The sequence below is a fragment of the Macaca nemestrina genome, chromosome 14 (genome assembly GCF_043159975.1).
Source record: "Macaca nemestrina isolate mMacNem1 chromosome 14, mMacNem.hap1, whole genome shotgun sequence".
NCBI classification, from domain to species: domain Eukaryota; kingdom Metazoa; phylum Chordata; class Mammalia; order Primates; family Cercopithecidae; genus Macaca; species Macaca nemestrina.
This window is the reverse complement of record NC_092138.1, coordinates 26530225-26556235: the sequence shown is the minus strand read 5'-3', so window position 1 is coordinate 26556235 and position 26011 is coordinate 26530225. Positions and strand designations below refer to the sequence as shown.

The 26011-nt window shown below is 37.5% G+C and overlaps 1 protein-coding gene across 11 annotated transcripts in view; it reads right to left on the bottom strand.

The window, feature by feature from the left end:
- Positions 1-25746, bottom strand: part of LOC105498657 (transient receptor potential cation channel subfamily M member 3) — a 909897-nt gene extending 884151 nt beyond the window's left edge. For 6 of the 11 annotated variants that reach the window (XM_011770894.3, XM_071077680.1, XM_011770897.3 and 3 more), the window contains exon 1: positions 25427-25746. In XM_011770894.3, coding sequence (XP_011769196.1) covers positions 25427-25609 — 183 coding nt within the window. In that variant the 5' untranslated portion in view covers positions 25610-25746. The remainder of the gene's footprint in view (positions 1-25426) is intronic. The other 5 variants (XM_011770886.3, XM_011770888.3, XM_011770889.3 and 2 more) reach the window with 2 other exon arrangements.
- Positions 25747-26011: the final 265 nt, after the last annotated feature.

Here is a 26011-nt window from a genome sequence, read left to right as displayed (position 1 = left end):
TTTTATCACAATTAAAACAGTTGAAATACACTATAAAAAGGACTCTGATATAAATAATCTCAATTTGGCTTATTTCCTTCTCATAATATATCAGATTGATAATTTCTGCTCTATAGTAAAAGTCAGAATAACTGTGATCTTACCTTGGTTCAGATACATATTTCAGGTATAATTCTGACATTTTGAACATTAAAACTCCTAAGATTTGTTCGATAAAGTGCAACGTAACTATTCTTTTAAATCGAATTATGAATTATGTTATTAATCAACCAGTCACAGTCCAATTATACATTCAGATTTAAAGTTTTCTGTTATACCTCATTTTAAATAATACTTTTCATCAGTTTCCTATTTTAAACCTTCCTAAACATTAGTTACTGTCTTTGTGTTCTGTTATTCCTCATAAGGGGAGGAGAATTCGGATCTGAGATATCATAAGGTGCATGGTGGGGATGGAAAGTCTGTTATGAGGGAGATAGGAAAAGAAGAGAATTAGGGGATGACCAAAGATAAATCTGAGGCTGGGGATGCTACATGGACTTTCTCTGTTGACCACTTCCCTCTCAGAGTCCTTAACCATGACGGATTTGTCTTATATAAATCCCTCCTTTCACGATAATGTTTGGGGGAAATGTGTAAAGGGAGTAATAAAGAGAAAGCTAGCAGAATATGCCACCCTAAAACATGCCACTTTGGCATAAGGATTATTTTGAACCAAAGGCAAGGAGAAACAGATATCAAAAGAAGCTTTCTCACAGCTATATTTAAAAGAGAGAGAGAGATCATGTCCTTTGCAGCAACATGGATACAGCTGGAGGCCATTATCCTAAGTGAATTAACACAGAAATAGAAAACCAAATATCACATGTTCTCACTTGTAAGTGGGAGCTAAACACTGGATAAACATGGACATTAGGATAGGAAAAATAGACACTGGGGACTACTAGAGGTGGGAGGGAAGGAAGGGGATGTGGGATTAAAAACTATGGGTGCTATGCTTTTTACCTGGATGACAAAACCAATTGCACCCCAAACCTCAGCATCACGCAGTATACCCATATAACAAACCACCAATCCACTCCCTGTATCCAAAATACAAGTTGAAATTTAAAAAAAGAGGAAGAAAATCTTTCTTCCCTCCCTCTATTTGCCTAAAGGCAGAACATAAATTTACAAAGGTGTCCCTCCTGCTTTCTCTACCAGGAAATAAAATGTTCCTCCCTAGAGATGACTTTAGCCTGGAGACATCACCAGAGGAATCCACACCACGAACCATACCTACTAATCTTTATCAACCTGCTATTAGTTTCCCATATACAGTTGTATGTCACTTAATGAGAAATGCATCATTTTGTCCTCATGCAGACATCATAGGGTATACTCACACAAACCTAGCTGGGATAGAGTACTATACACCTAGGCCATATGGTACAGCCTATGGCTCCTAGGCTACAGACCTGTACAGCATGGGACTGTGCTGAGTGCTGTTAGCAATTGTCACACAATGGTATGTATTTGTGCTTCTAAACACAGCAAAACACAGAAAAGAAATAATAAAAATTCACTATTATAATCTTATGGGACTGGTGTCATACGTGTGGTTTGTCATTGACCACATCATTATATACACATGACTAAGTTTATCTTCCCACAATTTGCCACCCCTGGAAACTTAGCATCCCTTTCTTTTGTATTGTCACTTCTCTAAAATAAATTGTTTTTGTTGAAGATGCTACGTAAGCCAGAGTTCTAAGCCAGGTCTTTGAGATTTCTTCTTTCCCTGAGTTTTCTCGCCTGAATATAAGAAATATACATGTTAATAAACTTGTTTGGTTTTCTCTTGTTAACTTGTTACAGATGTCTCAGAATTTAGACGGGTAGGAGGAAAATTATTTCTTTCCCTGCAGTGGCCAACACAAAGATACAGTAATATGAGTACCAACTTATGAAGACATGACTATTCTGACAGCACACTGAAAGAAAAATATGAAAAAGAAAATAGTGTCTTAGACGCTGAAGGAAAATGTGACAGATTAGCTATACAGTTATAAATAGATACAGCAGGCAATGCCACTTGCATGTGTCATTTACGACAATGATTTTCTTCTTTGCCTTAGAGGGACCTTTCCACATTTCAGACCCCTCAATCTTTATTCCTTACTGAGTTAGGCTTACTGGCAAAGAACGATGCCCCCTTGACCACGCGCCTAATTTCCCAAGTAGTTTCAAGAGACATTTTATGAAAACCTGAGGTTTTACAAAATATAGTTTGATAATCACTACTTCTTTATACTTAATAACATAACTTGATGGATCTTATACAAAAACTTCCAAATGAACGAAAAATGTTTCCAGGATTGCTAAAATTAAAAGAAAAAAAGAAAACTCCAAAGGAGACACATTTGACTAAACTCCTATCATATCGTTATGCTTGGTTTCTTACACTTACCCTTTGAAAATTAATCAGCCGACAAAACACACATACGTGATATTTTCCAGTATCTCTGGACCTTTAAGACAACTATATATTATAGCAACTTAGATATCTTTCTGCTCAGTGGAGATTTAAGAATTCTAAACTTTTGACCTTATCAGCTCCCCACACAGACCCAGTAAGAGGTGACCTTTACAAACCCCACACACTCATATCACCACATCAAGATGCAATATCGACAATTCAAAACCTTCTCTAAGTCTCGGCCCAGTAAACTGACAAATGTATTCTATGACAATCCCCAATATAGCTGATTATTAAGAGTTTTGCTTCATTTCCAGCACTTCCATTTCAGTCTATCACTGGTTGCTCATCAAAGAAATATTCTGGATTAAAACTGCATTTCCTGCTGTGAGCAAGTTGCCTTCGTTAACATTAAATTCACTTTTTATGTTTGTAGCAGATTTCCACTTTTTGACACATAACTTCAGACTGAAAATATTATAAGAAATAGGAAAGATCCACTGAAAGTTAGAAATTCCTTAAATAATAATTGTTTTTTAAAGAACTACCCTCTAAAAACCAATCAAAATTTGCAATTTTTGTTTTCAGGGTTCATCTTCTTTGCAACTATTTTGTAATGTGATCTGCACCCAAGAGAAGCAAACATCTCATCTAAGCAATGAAGAAAGCTGGCATTTTCTGAGTAACCATTCCTTTGTTTACTGAAAGTAATTTGCTCTCACCATTCTCTACAAAACAGTGTTCCCAAACTGAAGCCTGGCACCATGAAAGCAGTTTAAGTTTGTTTTCTCTCAATATTTTATGCTCATTACTGAAAGTTGTGAATGGAAAACAATATCTATATTTTTCTAGAAATAAAAGAAAACAAAGTGCATTATTCCTTTTTGGAACTATGAAATTTAAGGTGGATATACACACACATGTATATATGTAGATATATATATATATATACACACACACACACACACGTATGTATATATATGGCCTTCTCTCAGTTTGTATTTTATAGGTGTCTCCCTGTCTTCCACCATCATTCTCTCCCTCTAGATGGTATCATTTCTTTCAGTTCAGAAACATGCCCTGGTATTTTTCATATTAATAGGAAAAGTACCTTGATGGCATAGGACCTCCCAGTTGCCCATCTCATTTCTTCTGCTCCCTTGTACATTATAGTTCTCAAAAGATTGAATGTATACACAGTCTCCATGACCTCATTTGTCATTCATTCCTCAGCCTACTCCAGTCTGGCTTCTTGTCCCTATTACTATAGTAAAACTGCTCTTGACAAATTCACAAAGAATTCATATTGCCAGATGCAATGGGCTATTTAGTATTCTCGCCTTTCTGGACCTCTCTAAGCAGGATTCAACCCTCTTAAATCACTTTTTTCCTGAAAGACCTTCCACTCTTGGCCTCTACAATATAATTACCTACAAATGTCTGTTTTTTCTTTCTCTGTTTCCCTGGATAGCTCTTCTACTAAATAAATCCACAAGGCTCTTTCCTGGACCCCCTTATTTTCTATGTACTATCATCCTAATTAACATCATGTATCAATGGGCTTTACTATCACCCATAAACTGATAATACCCAGGTTAGCTCTAACTGGGACATCTTTCTGGGTTCCAGTCACATGTATTGATCTCACCAATTTGTTGCCACCATCTCAAAATCAGCATGTCCAAAACTTGACCTTTGCCTTTCTTCCAAAGCCTATTTCTCCCCACGTGTTCAGGATTTCTATAAATATTACCATCTACCCAGTTGCTTAAGTCAGAAACATAGGATCCATTCTTGATTCATCTGCCTCTCTTAACACCCACATGCATATTAATTGCAAATTCAATTGCACCCACCACAAAAATACAGTAGATCAGTCCATTTCTTCCCATCTCCACTGTCACCAGCCTGGTCCAGGCCATCATCATTTCTCACCAGGTTTTCCCCCCACAATAACCTCTCACTTCTTTTCTTGTGCCTTTTCCAACTCTTCCCTCACAAAGCATCTGGAGACACTTTAGCAATATTCATAAGCTCACATCATTTGCCTATTTAAAACTCTTCAGTGGTTTCCCATCACGCATAGAATAAATTCCAGACATTGACCCATAAGGGGTTACACAATCTGGCCCCACGTTTCTCCCTAAATTCATCCCTTAGCACTCTGCCTCATTCTCTGGCTCCAGCCTACTGATATTCTCTTAGTTCCTCAAACATACCAAGGTCTTTACTTTTGAAGACAGTTTGCACATGTTGTTCCTTCTACCTGGAATGCACTTCCTATACTTGATCTTTCTCGACCGTTAGATTATAATAGCCTCAATATAACCTCTTCAGAGAAGCTTTCCCTGGCCTCCCTCTAATATTATACCCCTTGCGCCAGTTATTTTATGCCACTGCAATTTTTTTATTTCACAATTATGTTTCATCTACTTGTTTATTGGCTGTGTCTCCCACTAAACTGTGATCTGCACAAGGACAGCAGTAAGCCCAGCACCTAGGACAATACCTAACACATTATAGGCAATCAACAAACATTTAAGGAATTAATCAGCTTTATAAGAATTTGAAAAATGACACCCATACTGGGAAAATAATCTCTTCAGCCCCAGCAACTTTTTTTTTTTAAATTTAGGTTTTTTTAAGGTCCTAATGAGGTTTTTATACCACACACTACCACTGGGACTTTTACATATTACCTAACTTGTTTTTCTCAATAAATTTTCAAGATAAGGATTATTCTCCGAACTGTACGTATCAAGAAACTCACAAGCAATGAGATAAGGTAGGTCACTCACAATGATACAGAGTGTCAGGGATAGAACTCAAATCTAACTCCAATCTTCTGAAACTCTCTTGATTATACCCAGGGCTGGCTTCTGGGGCATGAGATTGGTTTAACTGCACAGAGCCCCATGCTGGAATGTTCTGCTGTTGCCATTTGAAATTCTTAACTTCTGAATATGGGGACTTGCATATTTATTTTACACTGGACCCCATAAATTATATAGATGCTTCACAGGTTTTGTTGTGAAAAGCTTCCTTGACTTTATTCCTATTAGCTTGCCATTTTCTTTCTCAGAACAATTTAGGATCTAAGAACATTGAGTGATTTACACTGTACTAACAGTTGTAAAGTACTTACTAAGGCGTTAAGACAAAAAAAATTTCCAGACCTAATCCCAGAGGTAATTCTCTATTTTTTTTCCTCTGTCTTGAGAAATGTCTGCTTATCTCCTTTATGTCTGCCATTATATCGGATTTCATCCTTGAATAAAAGATTACTTCCCCAACTTTGCTCTTTCTAATCTCGTGAAACTAGATTTTAGACATTGGTAGTCAGCTAAGAAATGGCTTTGTATAATGTAGTATTATCCCTGGTTAGTGCATTATTCACAAACTCACTAAAACCACAACCAACCAAATTGATTAATTATACCTTAGAGCAATACTGTCTTACTCACGGTTTTTCTTCGTTGGTCAATGATTCCATCTTGTACCATGGAGTCCAGGTCGTTGTTGTGGCTAGACTCAAAGTGGTGATACTCATCTCTCCTACACCCTCCTCAGTCTTACTGTAAAGTTTTTATAGCTAAGGGGTTCTTAAACTGTCATACCCAGACCATCAGAAGCAGAAGCAACACCTGGAAACTTGTTAAAAATGCAAATTCTCACGCCACACTTCAGCTGTACTTATTTAGAAACTCCAGAGGATGGGACCCAGTAAGTTGTGGTTTAACAAGCCCTCCAGGTGATTCAGATATATGCTAACACAGAGAACCACCGAGAATCATAGATAATGGTTATTAAAATAGTGTTATCCTCACTAGCAAAGACATGGAATCAACCTAGGTGCCCATCAATAGTGGACCACATAAAGAAAATGTGGTACATATATACCATGGAATACTACACAGGCATAAAAAAAGAACAAAATCATGTCATTTGCAGCAACTTGGATGCAGGTGGAGGCCTTTATCTTATGCAAACTAACACAAAAACAGAAAACCAAGTTCTGTGCGTTCTCACCAAGTGCGAGCTAATCATTGGATACAAATGGACATAAAGATGGAATCAGTAGACACTGGGGACTAGTAGAGGGAGGAGGAGGCAGGGGGCCAGGGTTGAAAAACTACCTCTTAAGTACTATGCTCACTTCACTATGTGGATGATGGATTCAACTGTACTCTCAACCTCAGCATCACACAAAATACCTTGGTAACAAACCTGCACATGTATCCCCTGAATCTGAAATAAAAGTTGAAAAAAATAAAATGTAAAATAGAATAAAATAAATTAAAATGTATTATCATTATTTGGGTTATCAACTACATCACCTGAGGACCTTTTCAAGCTATAGTTTTCCTAAGCCTGCTACAGAGATAGAAAGTTCACAGGCATGGTATAGTCCATCCAGTAGCCTGTTTTTTGTTTTTTGGTTTTTTTGAGACGGAGTTCCATTCTTGTTGCCCAGGCTGGAGTGCAATGGCGCAATCTCAGTTCATTGCAACCTCCGCCTCCCGGGTTCAAACAATTCTTTTGCCTCAGCCTCCCAAGTGGCTGGGATTACAGGTGCCTGACACCATGCCCAGCTGTTTTTTTTTTTTTTTTTTTTTTCAGTTGAGATGAGGTTTCACCATGTTGTCCAGACTGGTCTCGAACTCCTGACCTCAGACGATCTGCCCGCCTAAGCCTCCCAAAGTTCTAGGATTACAGGCGGGAGCCACCACGCCAGCCAGCCTTTTTTTTTATTTATTTTTAAACAGTTTTCCAGGTGATTCAGATGGTCATCAAGTTTGGGAACCCTTCTCCAATGGAGTGGCTGTTTAAAATCAGTTACATATTTGGATGAACAGTTTTACATTTCATCATTGAGTTTCTTCAGAATTTCTGGACATGTTTTTTATTGTTGTTCTTAGGAACTGTGAGTGTGTATGCGTGTTTATGTCATTGACAAATCTCTACCAAGCTTGACAAATATAATCTTAAACTACTTATTCTGATGCTTCTGGCATATTTCAGCAGCCAATTTGCAAGTGATACTAATCTAAAAGCCTTGCCTAATGAAAAACATAAAACACAAACAAATTTTTAAAATAGCAGCAGCAACAACAAAAACAGATTTATACTTTCTCGTGGCTCCTTTTAATCCTTGAGTAGGTACAGAATGAATACGTTATAATCATCAAGTTGACCCAGGTTTCAAGAATTTGCTTAATTTAAAAGTAAGAACTTCATTATTGTACCACACTCCAACCTGGGCAACAAAGCAGGATCCTGTTTCAAAGGAAAAAAAAAAAAAAAAAAGGAAACAGCTTTTTTACCCAGATATAAAGAGCATTTTATTGAGGACCTAATTTTTGCACAATAATGTTTCTCGTTGGTTAATCTCATTTTTGTCCTGGTCATCGGCCAGAGGGAAACTGAAAGGAGAAAATACTTTGACTAAAAGTGGATCTTCACTGTTCTCCTTAATTCATTTCTCCCAACTTTCATATTCTTCAGACGGATAAGAGTAAATGTTTTTTTCTGGTAGCTCACCTGTCAATCTTTGCTCCATATTTCAGGAAAGTAATGGGTTAAAAAATAATAATAAAAGAATAAAAGAAGAATTGCTCTACATTTTTTTCTGTTTCCTCCGTTTTTTAAGACTACAGAATGTAGAGTCAGGCAGGCTGATTTCAAACCTAAACTTCATAACATTGGGCAAGTTACTTAATATCTCTGTGCCTTAGTTCCCTTATCTGTAAAATGAGTACAACAAGGTTGTCATAAGAAATAAATGGTTCGATACATGTAAATCTCACAGAACAGTTTCTGGAACATGGAGTTCAACATGGGTAACTATCACTAACATTCTCGTGTCACTGCTGTTTCTAGTTGAATCTGCCCTGTGTAGTTGGAATCTGCAAACACACAGCTTCCAATATCCTAAAGGCCAAACTACATAATCCTGCCTTCAATAAAACATTTTACGGTTCTGTTTGTGATTTCCTACATTACTCACAGTGTATATTGCAAAGCCTAGGGTTGTTTGGAATCTCCTAATCTTTCCCTAATTGCTACACTGTCCCCCAATTCATAGATTGAGGGGAGCATTTGTGCACATAGGTTTGGAGTCAGACCTGGGTTCAAATCTCTCTCTCCTACCCCTCTTTTCCAGGCTGATGGCTCCAGCCTCTTTGGCTGCCTTCTTGTTCCTCAAACACATCAGGCATGCCCCTGCCTCGGGAGACTTGTACTTGCAGTTCATTCTGCATGGAATGTTCTTTCCGTCATTTACTATCTCCATGGCTTGCTCCCTCACTTCCTTCTGACATCTACCTAATAGCAACAATCAGATAGACTTTCTCTCTAGCTCAAATGGTGCCCCCTCTCATTCTCTACCTCCCTATCTTGCTTAATTTTTCCTCACAGCACTTACAATCACTAGATATTTTATTATATATTTATTTGCTTGCCAGTGTATCTTCTGCTGGCCTTCATTAGAATATAAGCTCCAGGAGGGCTGGAACTTGATAAAATGAAAATGTTACCTACATAATCAGATTGTTGTACAAATTGAATGAGATAACACATACGATATATGAAAGTTTTATAAACAAAAAAAGCTTAACAAAATGCTAAGCATACATCAAATATTCATTTTTCCGCCTCTTCTCATAACAAATGAAGAGGGTCAGCACATTTTGCTTCTCTTATATCCCTACAAGATGGGAAAGAATGGATGGAAATTATTCAATTATATGGGTGACCTTAGATTAGCAGCAAAAGGCAACCTCTCCTAATTAGATTTTAAATATACTTGGCTGTAAAGAGGTAGTCTTATACTTTTTATAAGCATACAGAGTGAGATTAAATAAGAATGCTGGTGGTCGGGTACAGAGGCTCACACCTGTAATCCCAGCACTTTGGGAGGCCAAGGCAGGTGGGTCACGAGGTCAGGAGTTCAAGACCAGCCTGGCCAATATGGCGAAACCCCATCTCTACTAAAAATACAAAAATTAGCTGGGGATGGTGGCGTGCACCTGTAGCCTCAGGTGCTGGGCGGTTAAGGCAGGAGAATCGCTTGAACTCAAGAAGCAGAGATTGCAGTGAGCCAAGATCATGCCACTGCACTCCAACCTGGGCAAGAGGGTGAGACTCCATCTCAAAAAAAAAAATGCTTGTGAAAGGGGTATTTTTGATTAAATGATTTTCCAATTAATCATCAACTCTTCTTTTACCCATTGATTCTGAACATTTCTCTTTCTGATCTGAATGCAGTTTCTTACAATAGTAAGTAGGAAGCATGAAACATAAATCCATCCTCTTATGACTGAGTACAGTATCTTGATTGAGGGTCATTGTTATGGACATCAATACTCATTTGATACAATTGAAAATATTGAAGATACAGCATATTGGCTTGACTCTATTCTAACCTTGAGACAAACCAAGGTATTAACTTCCTGAAATTAAACTCTTAATGAAGACACTTATTTGTCTCTTGTCATATTCTTAATAGTAGATATCACAGAGAGAGAGAGAGAGAGAGAGAGAGAGAGAGAGAGACAGAGAGAGAGAGAGAGAACCCACTTAAGTGTTCTGTAAGTTTCACTTGATGAATTTAAAGTTTTCTAGATCTGATTTTGATTGACATCACATAAAGAAATAACCAGGGCTTATCTAAAACTTGAAAGGATAAGTAAATGATTCAGCACATTGAAAAGATACTGGAAATAAAGTCTTCAGGTCACGTAAATACAATTATATTGCCCTATTTTTTTATTTTTTTCATTCAGTAATTTTCTCCTGAAACTAAGATTGTTTGCAAACAATATGGTTTCCTTGTCAAGCACTTCCTTGACTTAGTCTCTACATCCATAGTGACCTTTAAGCCAACTTCAAGAAGAAATCATCTTTGTGAGGGAAAAGACACACATTAACGTTGCTTACACTCTTTTTATCATCTTACCTCTAATTCACAAGTCAGTAGAGTATTGACAAAAAATTAAAGGGTAGTTATATTTGAGTTCTTGCTCTACCTTTTCCCAGCTGACCTTGGTTAAAATAGATTTCACTTCTCTGAAATTTTATCTCTTCTCCCATGATTTGTGCATCAAAAGAAAACCTACCATGGAATGATGTTGAAAGATTACATAAGAGATCATTAAAAGAGCCTGGTAGTAATAAATGCCAAAATTATGCTCATTTTTCTCTCTTCCTTCATCCTCTCTCTGTCCAGGATATGAAACACCAAAGTCTAGAGTATTTTCATTATGCTCTTTCATTTACTTCCCACACAATTACTGAGTTTCTACAACATGCCAGCCACTAAGCAAGATTTGGGAATACACTGATTAATAAAATACAGTCATTGTCCTGAAGGAGATCCTAAACCAAAGGACCAGATTATACTCTGGTACACGGTATACTCTGGTACATATAAAGTTTTTACCCAGGAAAAAGAAATAACATCCAGCCTTCCAGAGGTCTTACAATGTGTATGATTCATAAACTATGCAGTAATACAATATCCTGTGAATTACCTCACTGCTCACATTAATGCAGAACCATGATGTTATCATACCAGCCTAATAGTCTGTCTCCATCAGTGGACCCAAAGGCACCAGTTATACAAGATACAGTATGATTGGAAAAAAAAATGTTTTCCCTCCCCCAACTGTATTTAATGGGTAATGAGACAAAAGTAGGACATTTTTTTTATTTTTTATTTATTTTTTTTTTTTTGCTTATCTCTGGTTCCTTCTGCATTCATTTTTCATGGCCTATTCATTTGGGATGCTTGGTCTTAATAACATGAAGTAAGCTCTTGTTTTAGTTACTGTTACCAGTGCATTCTATAGTTACATTCAATAACTTGATGAACCTTCAAAGCAAGGAGCTCTTTTTGTAGCTGTAAGCCAGATCATTCTCATTTTGTCCTAGGCTTTGGTAATTTGAATCATTACTGTTTATCTTTTAAGGAAAATTAATTGCACTTAGTGCAGGAGTATCTTATGCTTTTAAATGCATAAAAACTCATTTCTTTCTCACAAAATGGCTATCGATAATTTAGAACAATGAAAACAATTCTAGAGTTTATCTATTTGTTCAAAATGTGTGTTTACAGGGATGACTTTGTGATATGAAGTCAAAAAAATGGGAATAGATCCTGTTCTGAAACTGGGACCCACTCTGGGCAATGTGTTGGTGACAGCAAATGTCAGGTCCAATTATACTACTTTCTCTCAATAAATTTTGAAAGGCTTCTTTTATGAGAGAATTTATAAAGACAACAACAAAGAAAGACACATAATGAATACTCACCAATTAACTTAAACTTAATTATACACACATGTTGGAATAGTAATACTAATAATATATAGTATAACTACAGTAAAATCCTTATTCAGGAAAGATAAAGGGAAAAGCCTCTAAAAGTGAAGGTCCAGGCCTTTTTGCCTTTGTCTTGGTTTCTTTGCCGTGCTATGAATATAATCTTCAGCTTTCTTTAGTTTCTGTTCATGCTTCACTGGTACTTCTTTTCAGCCATGAGTGACCAATTGCAGAATTTCTAAGCCTTCATCTCTGATATGGTTTCGCTATGTCCCCACCCAAATCCCATCTTCAACTGTAGTTCCCATAATCCCCATGTCATGGGAGGGACCTGGTGGGAGGTAATTGAATCATGGGGGCAGTTACCCCCGTAACTGTGATAATGAGTTCTTATGATAGTGATTCTTGTGATAGTGAATTCTCACAAGATCTGATGGTCTTATAAGGGGCTTTTCCCCCTTTGTTTGTCATGTCTCCTTCCTGTCACCATGTGAAGAAGGACATGTTTGCTTCCCCTTCCGCCATGATTGTAAGTTTCCAGAGGCCTCCCCAGTCATGCTGAACTGCCAGTCAATTAAACCTCTTTCCTTTACAAATTACCCAGTCTCAGATATGTCTTTATCTGCAGCATGAGAACAAACTAATACAATATCCAATCATCTGCACAGAGTCTCCATCAGCTGTATATCTACAAACATGGTTGTTCATTTTTCCATAATTCTGAACAAGTGCTGCAATTTTAAGCTCAAAACATTCCCACAGATACAAATGAGTGTTGTAGACACATAACCCAAGATTACCTGCTACTTCAGTTGTACTTGCAGTAATTTGGTTTTTCAGGTCAGGATTGTCTAGACTTTTTCACAAAGCCATACCTCCCTAAAATAGGCCCATTTTTGAAAAGAAAGGGAGGCTCAACTTCTCACCTTATTTGAGGTTAACATTCTGAAGCCTCAAGCTATTGTTATGTACTCACTGAGTGCTAAATTTTTCACCTTTCTTTCTTGCCTATTAACAGTGATGTTTAACAATTATCTATTATTATAATCTTGATTTATGGAGCAAAGGAGACACTTTTATCAAAAATCAGATGTCCTCAAATAACAGGAAAAAATGGTAACAGCCCTATTTTAAAACTAACTGTAATGCAAAATTTAAACTTAAGTGTTGTTCTCACTCATTGAGAAGAAAAAAAAATGTATTTACAAACTAGTAATAATTGCATTTTGCAATATCCATGGAGAAAATAATAAATATGAATATTCAAAAACTTATTTTACCTGTACAGCTTCAATTCAATTAATCAATAACTGAAAATTACACTATCTGTTCATGAGTACAATCAATTGGTTTTCTCACTCATTTGACCCATCTTATTAAACTTTTTAGCTGACTAATAATATAATTAAGACAACTTTAGTGTACTTATAATGTGAATAATATAGTCATAATATATAAAATATGTATAATTACTAATAGGCTTACAATATATCATGTTATATGCCAAATTCTAGTTTCATTCCTCCCCTCTGTAGCAAGTAAGTCTCTTGGAAGTCTTTTTCACATTTCTTTTTCCTATAGCATTTGAGTCCTTCTCTTGTACGAAGTGGGTGCTCATTAAAACAAAACATTCACATACCCAAATTTACTGACTATCCACTAGTAAGAAAGGCAATTTCCTCTTCTATTGCCATCACTATAAATTCAACACTCAGAAAACCAAAGTGTGCAAGGAACCTCATCTATTCTGTTCCTTTGTCTACCAGCAGAACCTCATTCCAAATACATGAGTATTTATCATGGATTTAAAGACACCTTAGAGAGAATCATTCAATACCATCTCCATAACATTTTCTAGTAAAGCGTTAACAAATCAAAAAGTAATATCTCAATGCCTATGGAAGGCAGAATAATAACCTCCCAAGGAGGTTCACATCCTAATTTCCAGAACCTGTGAATATGCTACTTTACATGTCAATGGGGAATAAGGTAGTTGATCATTTGACCTTAAAATAGATGGTTTTCAATTACCCAGGTGGGCCCAATGTAATCATAAGGTTTCCTAAATGTAGAAGAGAGAGGCAGAAGAGGAGAATCAGAGAAAGCCATGTGATAGCAGAAAGGCCAACAAGATATAACTTTACTGCCTTTGAAAATGGAGAAAGGGACTGAGATGGTTTGGCTGTGTCCCCACCCAAATCTCGATTTGAACTGTATCTCCCAGAATTCTCACATGTTGTGGGAGGCACCCAGCAGGAGGTAATTGAATCATGGGGGTCAGTCTTTCCCTTGCTAGTCTCATGATAGTAAGTTTCACAAAATCTGATGGGTTTACCAGGCGTTTCTGCTTCTGCTTCTTCCTCATTTTCTCTTGCTGCCACCATGTAAGAAGTGCCTTTCACCTCCTGTCATGATTCTGAGGCCTCCCCAGCCATGTGGAACTGTAGGTCCAATTAAACCTCTTTTTTTTCCTTTTCTTTTTTTTTTTCTTTTGAGATGGAGTCTTGCTCTGTTGCCCAGGCTGGAGTGCAGTGGCTCGATCTCGGCTCACTGCAATCTCCGCCTCCCAGGTTCAAGCAATTCCCCTGCCTCAGCCTCCTGAGTAGCTGGGATTACAGGTGCGCACCACCACGCCTGGCTAATTTTTTGCATTTTAGTAGAGATGGGGTTTCACCATGTTGGCCAGGATGGTCTCGATCTCCTAACCTCGTGATCTGCCCACCTCGGCCTCCCAAAGTGCTGGGATTGCCTTGTGAGCCACCGTGCCTGACCTAAACCTCTTTTTCTTCCCAGTCTTGGGTATGTCTTTATCAGCAATGTGAAAACGGACTAAGACAGGGACCGTGAGCCAACGAATGTGGGTGGTTTCTAGAAGCTGGAAAAGCCAAGCAAGTAGATTTTCACCTAGATATTACAGAAACACAGCCCTGCTGACATCTTGATGTGTGGTCTAGTGAACCCATGTTATACTTCCGTATACAGAACTGAGATAATAAATACATGTTACTTTCGGCCACTAAGTTTGTAGTAGTTTCTCATGGCAGTATTGGAAACTTAACATGATGTCCAACACTTTTTTAAATTCTGAAAGCAGAATCTTTAATATAGAAATAGTTTGACAATATATTTTTACAAGTTCTATTTCTTAATAATACTTTAATTGGCCTCCACAATTACTGGGCCAAATATTTTCTGCTAGTTAACTGAACACAATGCCCCAATTAAAATCTAAGGCCTGACAGTACACTAACAAATTAATGCCACCACACAGCTCTTACTATTATTAGCTCAACTTTTTAAAAACTGCCTCAAACATTTATTTTGACTTTATTATAAGAATTATAACTCAGAATAAGAAAATAGATGATGAAGAAAGTTTCTGTTTATAAAATTATTTCAGTTAATAAATGAAAAAGGAAAGACAGAATCATAATATCACTATTTTACAATGCCCGAATAAAATAATGGATCTTGGCAAACTCAAAATAAAGGTCAGATCCAGTCCATTATCAGTTTTTCTTAGCCTGTAAGCTAAGAATAATTTTTGCATTTTTAAATGGTTACAATATCAAAAGAATAATATTTCATAAGGTAAAAATTACAGGAAATTCCCATTTTAGTGTTTATAAATAATGTTTTAATGGAACACAGCCATGACCATTTATTTACATAATGCTTATGGCTGCATTTGAAAGAGCTGTAACAGCAAGAATTGAATGATTATAAGAGACCTTATAGCCTGCAAAACCTAAAACATTGGCCGGGCACGGTGGTTCATGCCTGTCCTAGCAGTTTGGGAGGCTTTGGTGGGTGGATCACTTGTGATCAGGAGTTCGAGAGAAGCCTGGCCAACACGGTAAAACCCTGTCTCTACTAAAAACACAAAAATTAGCTGGGAGTGGTGGCAGGTACCTGTAATCCCAGCTACTTAGGAGGCTGAGGCAGGAGAATTGCTTGAAGCCAGGGGGCAGGGGTTGCAGTGAGCAGAGATGGCACCACTTCACTCCAGCCTGGGCAAAATAGTGAAAATCAAAAAAAAAAAGAAAAAAGAAAAAAACCCAAAACATTTACTATTTGGCTCTTTGAAGAAAACGTTTGCCAGCCCCTTCTCTAAACAATTATCCCCAATGGTGGCTAATACCCAAAAATGAGATACAGCCAGAATACCTATGAAGTATTGTCGCCAAAAACTCAAATTAAAACTGATCTAGGCACCTGGTCAAATCACCAGTTCATAGGAAATACAATGGACAGAGAAACATCTGAGATGACACCATTTGGCTGTATTCAGCAAAATACAGAATGTAGAAAACTCTACAGGATAAATACATTTATCTGACAAATAATTGTTGAGAGCAAAAGAAGAGAGATCAGGAGAGGGGAAACTATAGACTGAAAAGGAAAACTATAATGTGTCCACTACAGTTGGATTCTAATTCAAACAGAATTATGAGGTAATCAAGGAAATACAGTTGTAATTCAATATCTGTGGGTATTAAGAAGTTTTTTTTTTCTAATTTGATAATAGTGTTGCAGTTTTGTTTTAATAAAGAGTCCTGGGCGGTTGCAGAGGCTTATGCCTGTAATCCTAGCACTTTGGAAGGCTGAGGTGGAAGGATCGCTTGAGCCCAGGAGTTTGAGACCAGCCTGGGCAAAGTGGTGAAACCCCTTCTCTACAAAAAAAAAAATCTAAAAATTAGCAGGATGTGGTGGTGCATGCCTGTAGTCCCAGCTACTTGGGAGGCTGAGGTAGGAGAATCACCTGAGCCTGGAAGGTTGAGGCTGCCATAAGCAGTGATTGTGCCACTGCACCCCAGCCTGGGTGACAGTGAGACTCTGCCTCAAAAATAAGTAAATAAATATTTTTAGAGGAAGTGATGTAATGCCTAACACTTGCTTACAAATAATCTAGTGGGGGAGAGAATAAATAGAAAATAGGGATAAAGATGAAGCAAGATTAATTTGTCATGATTTGATCATTATTAAAGCTGGGTTATAGGTTTATTATACCATTGCCTCTACTTTTGTATATGTTTGTAATATCCCACAATAAAAGAAAGTTTTAAAAACATTCCTTCCCAAAGTCCTTGAGCTTCATGAAGAGATTAATTTCATAACTATAATCTATTTCAATACATAAAGAATCCAGTAATAAAAATGCCAAAAGCAAAAAGTATATTTCAATATAGTATGGATTTTATATTTTAGCCCCAAGAACGTCAATAAACTACCTTTGGTAAAACCATAGAAGAATGGGCATTTCAAGGACCAGGATCTGCTGTAGAAAATAATCATCTTGGAAAAGACAAACTGATTTTATTTTCTAAAGCACTTTCAAAACCAGCCCAAAACAATCATCAGTCTTATACCACATCTTGGATATGATCAACAACATTCTAATTTCAGAAAAATTAAAGACTATAAACAACATTTCCTGTCAAACAAAAGCAACTTCTGCTTTTCACACGTGTTGTAACACGTCTAGTTAACACCAATAGTTACATAACTGTTTCCATTCAGTGAATAGCTCTGACCAGACACTGAATTAACTATACATAGCAATACATTTAATGTTCATAATTCATTCAGGGGCAGGTATTTCCACCTTCATTTTATCATGATGGAAGACAATAAGATTCAGTTGCAAAACCAGTGAATGACCTGAATCAGGCTGGAAATCAAGTCTGTCTAATTTGAATGTTAATACAGTCTTAGATGGGAAAGCCAGCACCACACCCCTGCTGCCCCTTGTAAAATTTTGACTCAGGTCAAAGATTAGGATCCGGACAATCAAGGAAATGGCATGGGGATATTTTAGCTTCTTTTAAGACATTTTATTTATTTCAAAAAAAACTGAAGATGGTAAAGTGTTCATCTCTAATGTGTATTATGATTATGTGGATTATTTTGTCATATTTTCTACTATTTGTATATTTGAGACCAAGTTTTAAATAAAAATAAATACAATAAACACATTTCTTTATTAACAAAACATTAAAGTGAATCTTAAACTCACTAGGAAAGGAAGAAGGATTATCCTAACAGAATTGGGGAGAAAAGAGTCATAGAAATATAATTCACCCAAGGCTACACAGCTAATAATGGACAGAACCAGGATTCCAATCTAGATCTGCTCAGTTCCAAAGCCACCATACTGTTTTCTAAAAGGAATTGAAATTTTCCAGTGAACTCTGAAATGAGAGATGAGCTGTGTTCGCATCAGCCTTCTTGGGAACACTCTTACTCAACAGAGCCCTTCCGCCCTAATCTCACCATGATAAAGTCCATTCTCAAGAAAGTCCTAGAAAAATTAACCTTCAGAAAGGACAAAAACCTAGCTTGTTATCACCATGAATGTGTTCCCTTTTTTAGGGCTATTTTGTGGTCCAAATTTTGGTATTCCAGGGAGGCATTTTTAATAAATGTACAATCCCATTATATTAAATGCATGGATTGGCAGATTGTCATGTCAACTCTGAATTTAGATATCTTTCTTCAGGACAACCAAAGGAGTGATTCCTACCTTACTGAAGTCTGGGAAATCTTTTATGTGCCTTGAGGGATTTGGCCAAGTCAGAGAAAGATACAAAATAGCATTTTAGCCATCTCTGAGTTTTTAACAAGAGTTTCAATCAAAGTACATATTTTCTTGCATGACAACTTGTGAATTAATTCACTAACATTCTAGACTAAATATATACTAAGTAAAACCTGCAAAAGAATCAACCATAGGTCTAATTTCTACCAGGCAAGTCGTTAAAGACAAAGAGAGGGATCGGAGTCTGTATTTACTCTGTGGAAAAATTGGTCTTCAACTATCCCGTAAAATAAATCCCACCTCCTGCAGGTCTATGGACTAGTTTTTATCGCTATTCTATCTCCTGGTTATTTAAACTCTCCTTCTTTACTAGGTTGTTTCTCTAGCAAATAAGCATGCTGATATCTCTCTCATCTTGCAAAAACAAATTTCTGTCTCTATTTATTTTTCTCTCCATAGCCAAGAACCTAAAATCTACCTTATATTAATTAGAGAGTATTACATTTATTAAGGTACTTACTAATTGATTAATTCATTCACTGAGGAAATATTTGAGTGCTCACTATGTGCCAGGTACTGTTCAAGGCTCACGGATGAATCAGTGAACAAAACAATGATCCTATCTTTGTGGAGCTTATATTTCAGCTGTAATAAATAGTGGAACTCTAATGGGAAGTCAGGAAATAGACAACAGCACATGCAATGTGCTTAGAAGAGTGCCTGGCACATAGTAAGTACCATACAAATATTTGCACTTGCTGTCATTGTTGTTATTTCTTTTCCTCATCTAACTTGCCTCCCATTCACTGCACTGGTATCTATCCTCATGACTCATTTAAAATGACTCTCAGAAAGGTATTATTGCCCTCTTTCCAAATTGCAAAATCCAAGCGACTGTTTTTCTTCCTCATCTTTTGAGAAGCAGGTACAACGTCTCAGAAGCTTTTTCTCTAAGCCTCCCACTACCACACTTAAAGAAGCATTGACTACTTTAACCTTTGCTCCAAGGTATTCTGACTATAAAGCTAGACTTTGTGTATCTCTGTATTGTCACTTTGCATATCTCTTGTGTTAAACTATCAGCTCTATTAGAGAGGCTGTCCAGTACTTACCATGGTGCCTAACACTTAAGTGTTCAACAAAAGTTAGATGAATGTTTCTTTAAACGTTGTTCTCTATAATCCTTTCATTTTTGCTTTACCAGCCCTCTTTTAGCTTTGCAAATGAAAGAAATAAAAAGTAAAAGCAACACATAGTCCATCACAGCTGGTCTAACAAAATGAAAGTAACGTTTTCTTACTATTTATAAGTTATTTTTAATGATTCCATTGTTTTTAAAAGATCTCAGTAATTAATTGCAGGAGAAGCTGTTCTAATATCTTTGGGAATAATGAAAACAAACTTAAAATCACCACAACGCAAAGATATTTTACTCCTCCAAACTTAAAATATTTGAATTAGGCATTTTCTAACATATTCGTGATCCTCAAATTAAAGCTGAAACTAAATTAAAATTTTTAATTCACTGTGTTCAGGAGGAGGGGCTTGTTGGTTGTGATATATTAATTACTAGACAAAGATATTATTTCAGAAATGCTTCAGCAAAATGGACCACTACCAGAAAATGGTCTTTTTTTTCACACACACAAAAAATCACAATAACAAGAAAATACAACTGTATTCCTGAGCAATACAACATTGTCCCTTTTTTATTTTTTTAGCAGAGTGAGTAAAAGGCAGTAGACAAAAATTAACCTGTCAAGAAATGGTTTATTCAATAATGGGCTAGCACTGCAGAAGATTCGCTATGCTTTCATCAGGAGAGCCCTTTGTGTAACAAGAACAAACTACTAAAGGTTTAATGACTTTGCAATAGCATATTAGACACTGAAAAAGGAAACAAGAATTCTTTTCACCCAGTTGCAGTTGTTTCTATGATAGCCACAAAGGACCTACTAGCCACGTAATCCTTAAATGGGCAATTGGTTGGGAGATGAGTTTTTCTGACTTCAGTTTTCCCTTTGACTTGGCTTTTTTTTTCCTTTTTTTTTTCTTTTTTCTTTTCTTTTTTTTTTTTTTTTTTTTTTTTTTTTGAGATGGAGTTTCACTCCGTCGCCAGGCTGGAGTGCAGTGGCATGATCTTGGCTCACTGCAACCTCTGCCTCCAGGGTTCAAGTGATTCACCTGCCTCAGCCTCCTGAGTAGCTGGGACTACGGTCGCGCACTACCACCCCCAGCCAATTTTTGTATTTTTAGTACAGATGGGGTTTCACCATTTTGGCCAGAATGGTTTCTATCTCCTGACCTTGTGATCCACCCGCCTCGGCCTCCCAAAATGCTGGGATTACAGGCATGCGCCACTGTGCCTGGCCTTCCTCATTTATTTTAAGACCTTAAAGAATTCTGCTTTTAGCAGGGAAAACTGGCAATTACCTAGTAGACTCGAAGAGGGCAAGTCAACATCAGAAACGAATGGTAGGTTTGTTTGTGGATCCCTCCTGCACACACAGCATCTCAAAGAGCTGTGAGAAGAGTGGCTTTGGTAACCAGCTGAAATGTACTTGCTTACTTGGTAGCACTGTGCTTTCTACATACTCACTGCTGTTTCCATACACTCTCTCAGTTGCCCACTTGTCTGCACAAGGTGTGATAATCTGTGGTTGGTACCTGCTGATAAAGGTAATTATAGCATTAGTGGAAGCAAGAGTGCTGTCTAAGGTTGAAAAACAACTCTAATTACACCTCCATCATTTTACTCCCTCAGCACCATTTCTTTTTTTCCTTTTACAGAGTTTACTCTGAGACTAAATTAAATCTGCACATATTTGAAAACAAGCTTTTAAATAGCTGTGGGGGTAGAAAGAGAAATCTCCTTTTAAAATTAAAAATACATACATGCTAACTGCAAGGGAAAGGGGGGATATGGAGGCCAAAAAAAAAAAAAGAGTATAAATCCATTTATTACCACTAAACTATACACTGAAAAATGGCAAATATGGTAAATTGTATATGTATATTTTACCTAAATAAATATAAATAATTAAATAAAGATAAATGTGTGGTTAAATTTAAATTAAGCTTGAAAAGGAGAGCATACAATTTGGGAGGAGATAAATATACTTAATTGAAATCTAAATTCTTTTTCTCTTTCTCCCAAAATAATGCTGGATTTTTCCTTTATATTCTGATTTTAAAATTCGTGATAAAATAAAAATACATACATGCTGTGGTAAGCATCTGATATTTGTAATGCGAGACAGCACTTATTGAATCAACTTTCAATAGATTTCCATGCATTTCTGTACAGATAGAATCAAAACAAATAGCAGGAATAACAAGAACAATAATTCACAAAGAAATATGAAATCCAAATCTTATAGAATGGAGACAAAGAAGTTTTAAATTACATTTATACCTATTGACTAATTCAACACAGACAGTATTTAAAACATTAATATCCAGAAGCTTAATTTGATATCTGAATTTCAAATGTATAACTTTCATAATAATACAATTATAAAATTAATATAAAATGTCTTTACATTTACTAAAAAACAGTTTAGATTTGAAAAATAACCTATGACCCAATCTCAGAAAATTTCCAAGGAATGCATATAATTAAATACCACTTTGCCATAGCAGAATTTTATGATTTGGGGTGTAATTTTAGTATTGTAGATTAATAGATTATAACAAAGCAACATTAATTCATAAAGCTTCCATTGTAAACCATGAAGCCTTAAAATAGGGGCGAGAAGAATGTTTACTGAATTACAAAAATGGGAAAAAAAAAAAAAGTCTTTTCAAATCAACAAGGATTGATTCGTTAGACACACCCACTATTGTGGTCCAGAACTTGAGAACATGCATTTTAAATGCCACTATTAGGACACAGAACAGCTGCCCCATCCTTCAGCTACTGCACAGGGCAGCGCTGCTTCTGCCTGTCACCAGAACAGAAGCAGATCCAAGTGGGCAGTGGCAGGGATAGCACACATTTTCTACTGTAGGCCTGCCATACTCCATAAGAGCATCAAGAGTTCACTCCAAAGAGACTGCCAGAAATGCAACTTTTGGGTTTCTAATACTGGCATCAAAATTATGGAGTGACCCAACCTCTAAGAAAACCCCTACATATTTACTTAGTGATAAGTAGGTAGGAAATCTAACTGCCAGCGCCAAGTCAAGCTGACCTCCCCTACACTTTACACACGAAAACAGCATGTCTCAGATCATGAATAAAGTACTTCTGGATACCAGGAGTATAGCAGAACTCTCCTTGCTAAATAAAATATCTTCTATTAATTATGATGTAAGCAATGCTTTGTTGCTAGTGAAAATGAAAACTAGGCCAGGCGCAGTGGTTCATGCCTGTAATTCCAGCACGTTGGAAAGCTGAGGCAGGCAGATCACAAGGTCAGGAGATCGAGGCCACCCTGTCCAACATGGTGAAACCCCATCTCTACTAAAAATACAAAACTTAGCTAGGTGTGGGGGCATGTGCCTGTAATCCCAGCTACTCAGAAGGCTGAGGCAGGAGAATCACTTGAACCAGGGAGGCAGAGGTTGCAGTGAGCCAAGATCGCGCCACTGCACTCCAGCCTGGCAACAGAGCAAGACTCCATCTCAAAAGAAAAAAAAAAAAAAAAAAACTAATACAATCATTCCCTTTGGGACAGAGTCATGGACTATATCATTCCCTGGGAATAACTTTAACTCGAAATGATTTCAAGAATCCAACTAAAGCAGAGAAGAGAGTAACAAATATCACATTAAGAAAAACAATTATTTTATATTCTCAAAAGAAAAAAGATTTATGAAAGCCCCCATGTTTTACTATTAATCAAATTTTTCCACGTTTTTCTATTTTGTCTTCAAAAGAAAGAGTGAACCCCTCATATTTTCTTTGTCAGGATGGATACCACAATATTTTGGGGACAATACATAATGAATAGGATTCACAGCTACATTATGGAATATTTTACCTATTCATACAAATAAATAAAAAGCAGCATTAATCATATTAACTGCTTTAATCTTTATAGGTTAGGCTATTTTTCATAGCTCAATTTAAGGGGGAGAAAAAATCTTACCTTAAAGATTAAAACTTTTGTAAGCATGTCTGCTATAAGCATTATGATTTCCTTCCTCCTGTTTGCATAAATAAGTTGGGTTTCTCACAAATGAAGTCAAAACTCTTTGTTAACAACTATAGAATCAAACCTTGGTTCAAAACCATCATCTTAGCTCTAAAATTTATAAAACCTCACTATCTTTGCTTAAAATACTGATAATTAAAAATTATAGCTAGAAGCACTTATTATTAGGTTTTCAGAAGAAAATCAGTATCTAATTTGCCATGCAATGTGAGAATAATCACAGGCTTTTGCCTTAACTTGTTTTTAACTGAATTACTAATGTTTCAATTAACAAGTACTACAGAGAACTACAGCACCATCATCACCCTTAGTAAACAAGAGGACATAGTTACTTTTCCAGATGTCTCTGGTTGTCATGGTACCCTCTTAGGCTCTTTCCCACATTTTTATTCTAGGTAACAATCCTGCAATCATTTACTCTAACTTATAACATAGTTATATGAAGATTTTATATGTTCCTGATATAGACTTTGCACACACCTGTTGAACAGAATCAAAAACGCAGCATAAGTTCCTCAGATTAATACTTAGACTTCCTATTAAAAAGAGGATTAAATTTTTAGTTCACATACTTGATAAAAAACAGATGTCATGAATTTTATATTTTCCACATAATTTATTTCAGAAAAACCTATCATCAGATTAATATTCTTTTAAAAAAATATTTTCGAGTCCACATTTCTAAACAATATTTCTACACCTGAAGTAAAATCACTTTGCCTTTTTACGTGTGCTATACCCATATTTAGATGAAAAAACCTGCTCACAAAAAACATTAAGTATTTGAGAACAATACCTGAAATTTCATAACATTTTTGCAAACAAGCAACCAAAATAAACACACCAAAAATTTTAAATGTTTATATTACATTCTGTTGAAGTAATGTTTAAACATCTTACTTTTCGGGGATTAATTTTTATCCTTCAGTGACGACTTCCCAAAAACAGAGCAGGGTAACATTAATCACGCTGTGGGATCAATGCTTATGTACCATTATTTCTTTTAATTAAATCAAAGTCTCTTCAATATGCAACATCTGCTGTCAAGCCCTTTGGATGTAAAACAAATACACACACACACACACACGCGCGTGCGCGCACACACACACACTCTGGTATTCTTAATGATGCTTGGGAAGTTAAAAGTGGTGTATCCTCCTTCCCAAGGAGCAACAGGAGGGCTTTGCATTCTCTTCTAGAACAGAGTTCTCTCCCTCTGGGATAAAGGAAAACATAATATTCACGTACTAAAAATGCAAATGCAGCTAAAGTTTTTTATCAACTGCACTTCTCTACACACATATGATGCCTATATTAATTTCACTTGAGTGCTTTTATTGCACTAATTAGACAGTGAAGAGGAGCTGACACATGGGAAAACTGTTGTTTGAACGCTGTATATGTTAAGCAGTGGGATTATAAGCACCTGGGATATTCTTGCTATTCTCTGTATGCAAATGACATTCTGCAAACAATTAAACGCTCCCATTAAAATAGTGGGGGTGTGGGATGGAAAGAGCAAGTGTTAAGAGAGTAAAAATATGGCTTGCCCTTTCTATTCCGCCCTCATTCAGCGGAGGCCGAGTACCTTCGACATGCTGCACAGACAGACCCTTGGGAACGTACATAGGAGTCACAATACACTCGACAACATCTCACACGCTCTGTTAACTGCAAAACTCTTATGATCTAACAGCGAGCCCCCTCGCCTCTCGAACATGTTTTCAATTTTTGCAGATACGTCAGGAGACCCTCCCCTGCTGAAGGGAAGGAAGACGTTCCTTCTCGCCCTACCTCACAGCCCCCAGCACTTTCTTTCATTAGAAGCGGCGCCACAAGTTCCCTGGCTCACACCCTTAAAGAGGCAAGTTCAGCACCATGGAAAGGGCTCGAGTCTTGTGCGGAGGGAGAAAGGAAAGCAAAGACTGGGGCTCTCCCCTGGCCACTCACCGGCGTCTGCTGCGACGGGAGTCCCGAGCGCTTGGTAGACCCCTGCTTGGAACTTAACCTTTTCCACGACTCAGCAAACCTGCCCCGGCTGGCGCTCCGGCTGCGCCTGCGGCTCTCCGCGCTGTCCTCGCGGTCGGAGCAGCCCCGCTCCATTTCCGCCGCATCCCTCCACTTCTTCCCCATGAGAAGTTAGCCTCCCTCGGCCAGGAAACCGCCCAGCGCCGAGCGCTCTCGCCGGCTCCTCGCCGCAGATCTCCCTCCAGCCTGCGCGCGGCTCTCGGTTGGCGCTGCCTTTGCCTCCGCCGGCTCCTGCCAGAGCCCCGCGCTCCGTTACCGCCGCAGCCACCAGGCTGCGCTTGCGCCCGCGATTGGCTCAACTGTGGGCTGGGGCTGCGAGCGCCACCTGCGCCCGAGCCAGCTTTCTTTTGCGCCCCCAAATTGCTCTCCACCCGGCAGCCGCCGCCTTCTCTGGAGAGTGCAGGGCCCACGCCTGAGGCTGCTGATGCGCTGCCGGGTAGCGCTCCCAGCGGTCACCTCACCCCGCCCAGTCCCCCAGACCTGGGGACTCACCTCCCCCCAACCCGA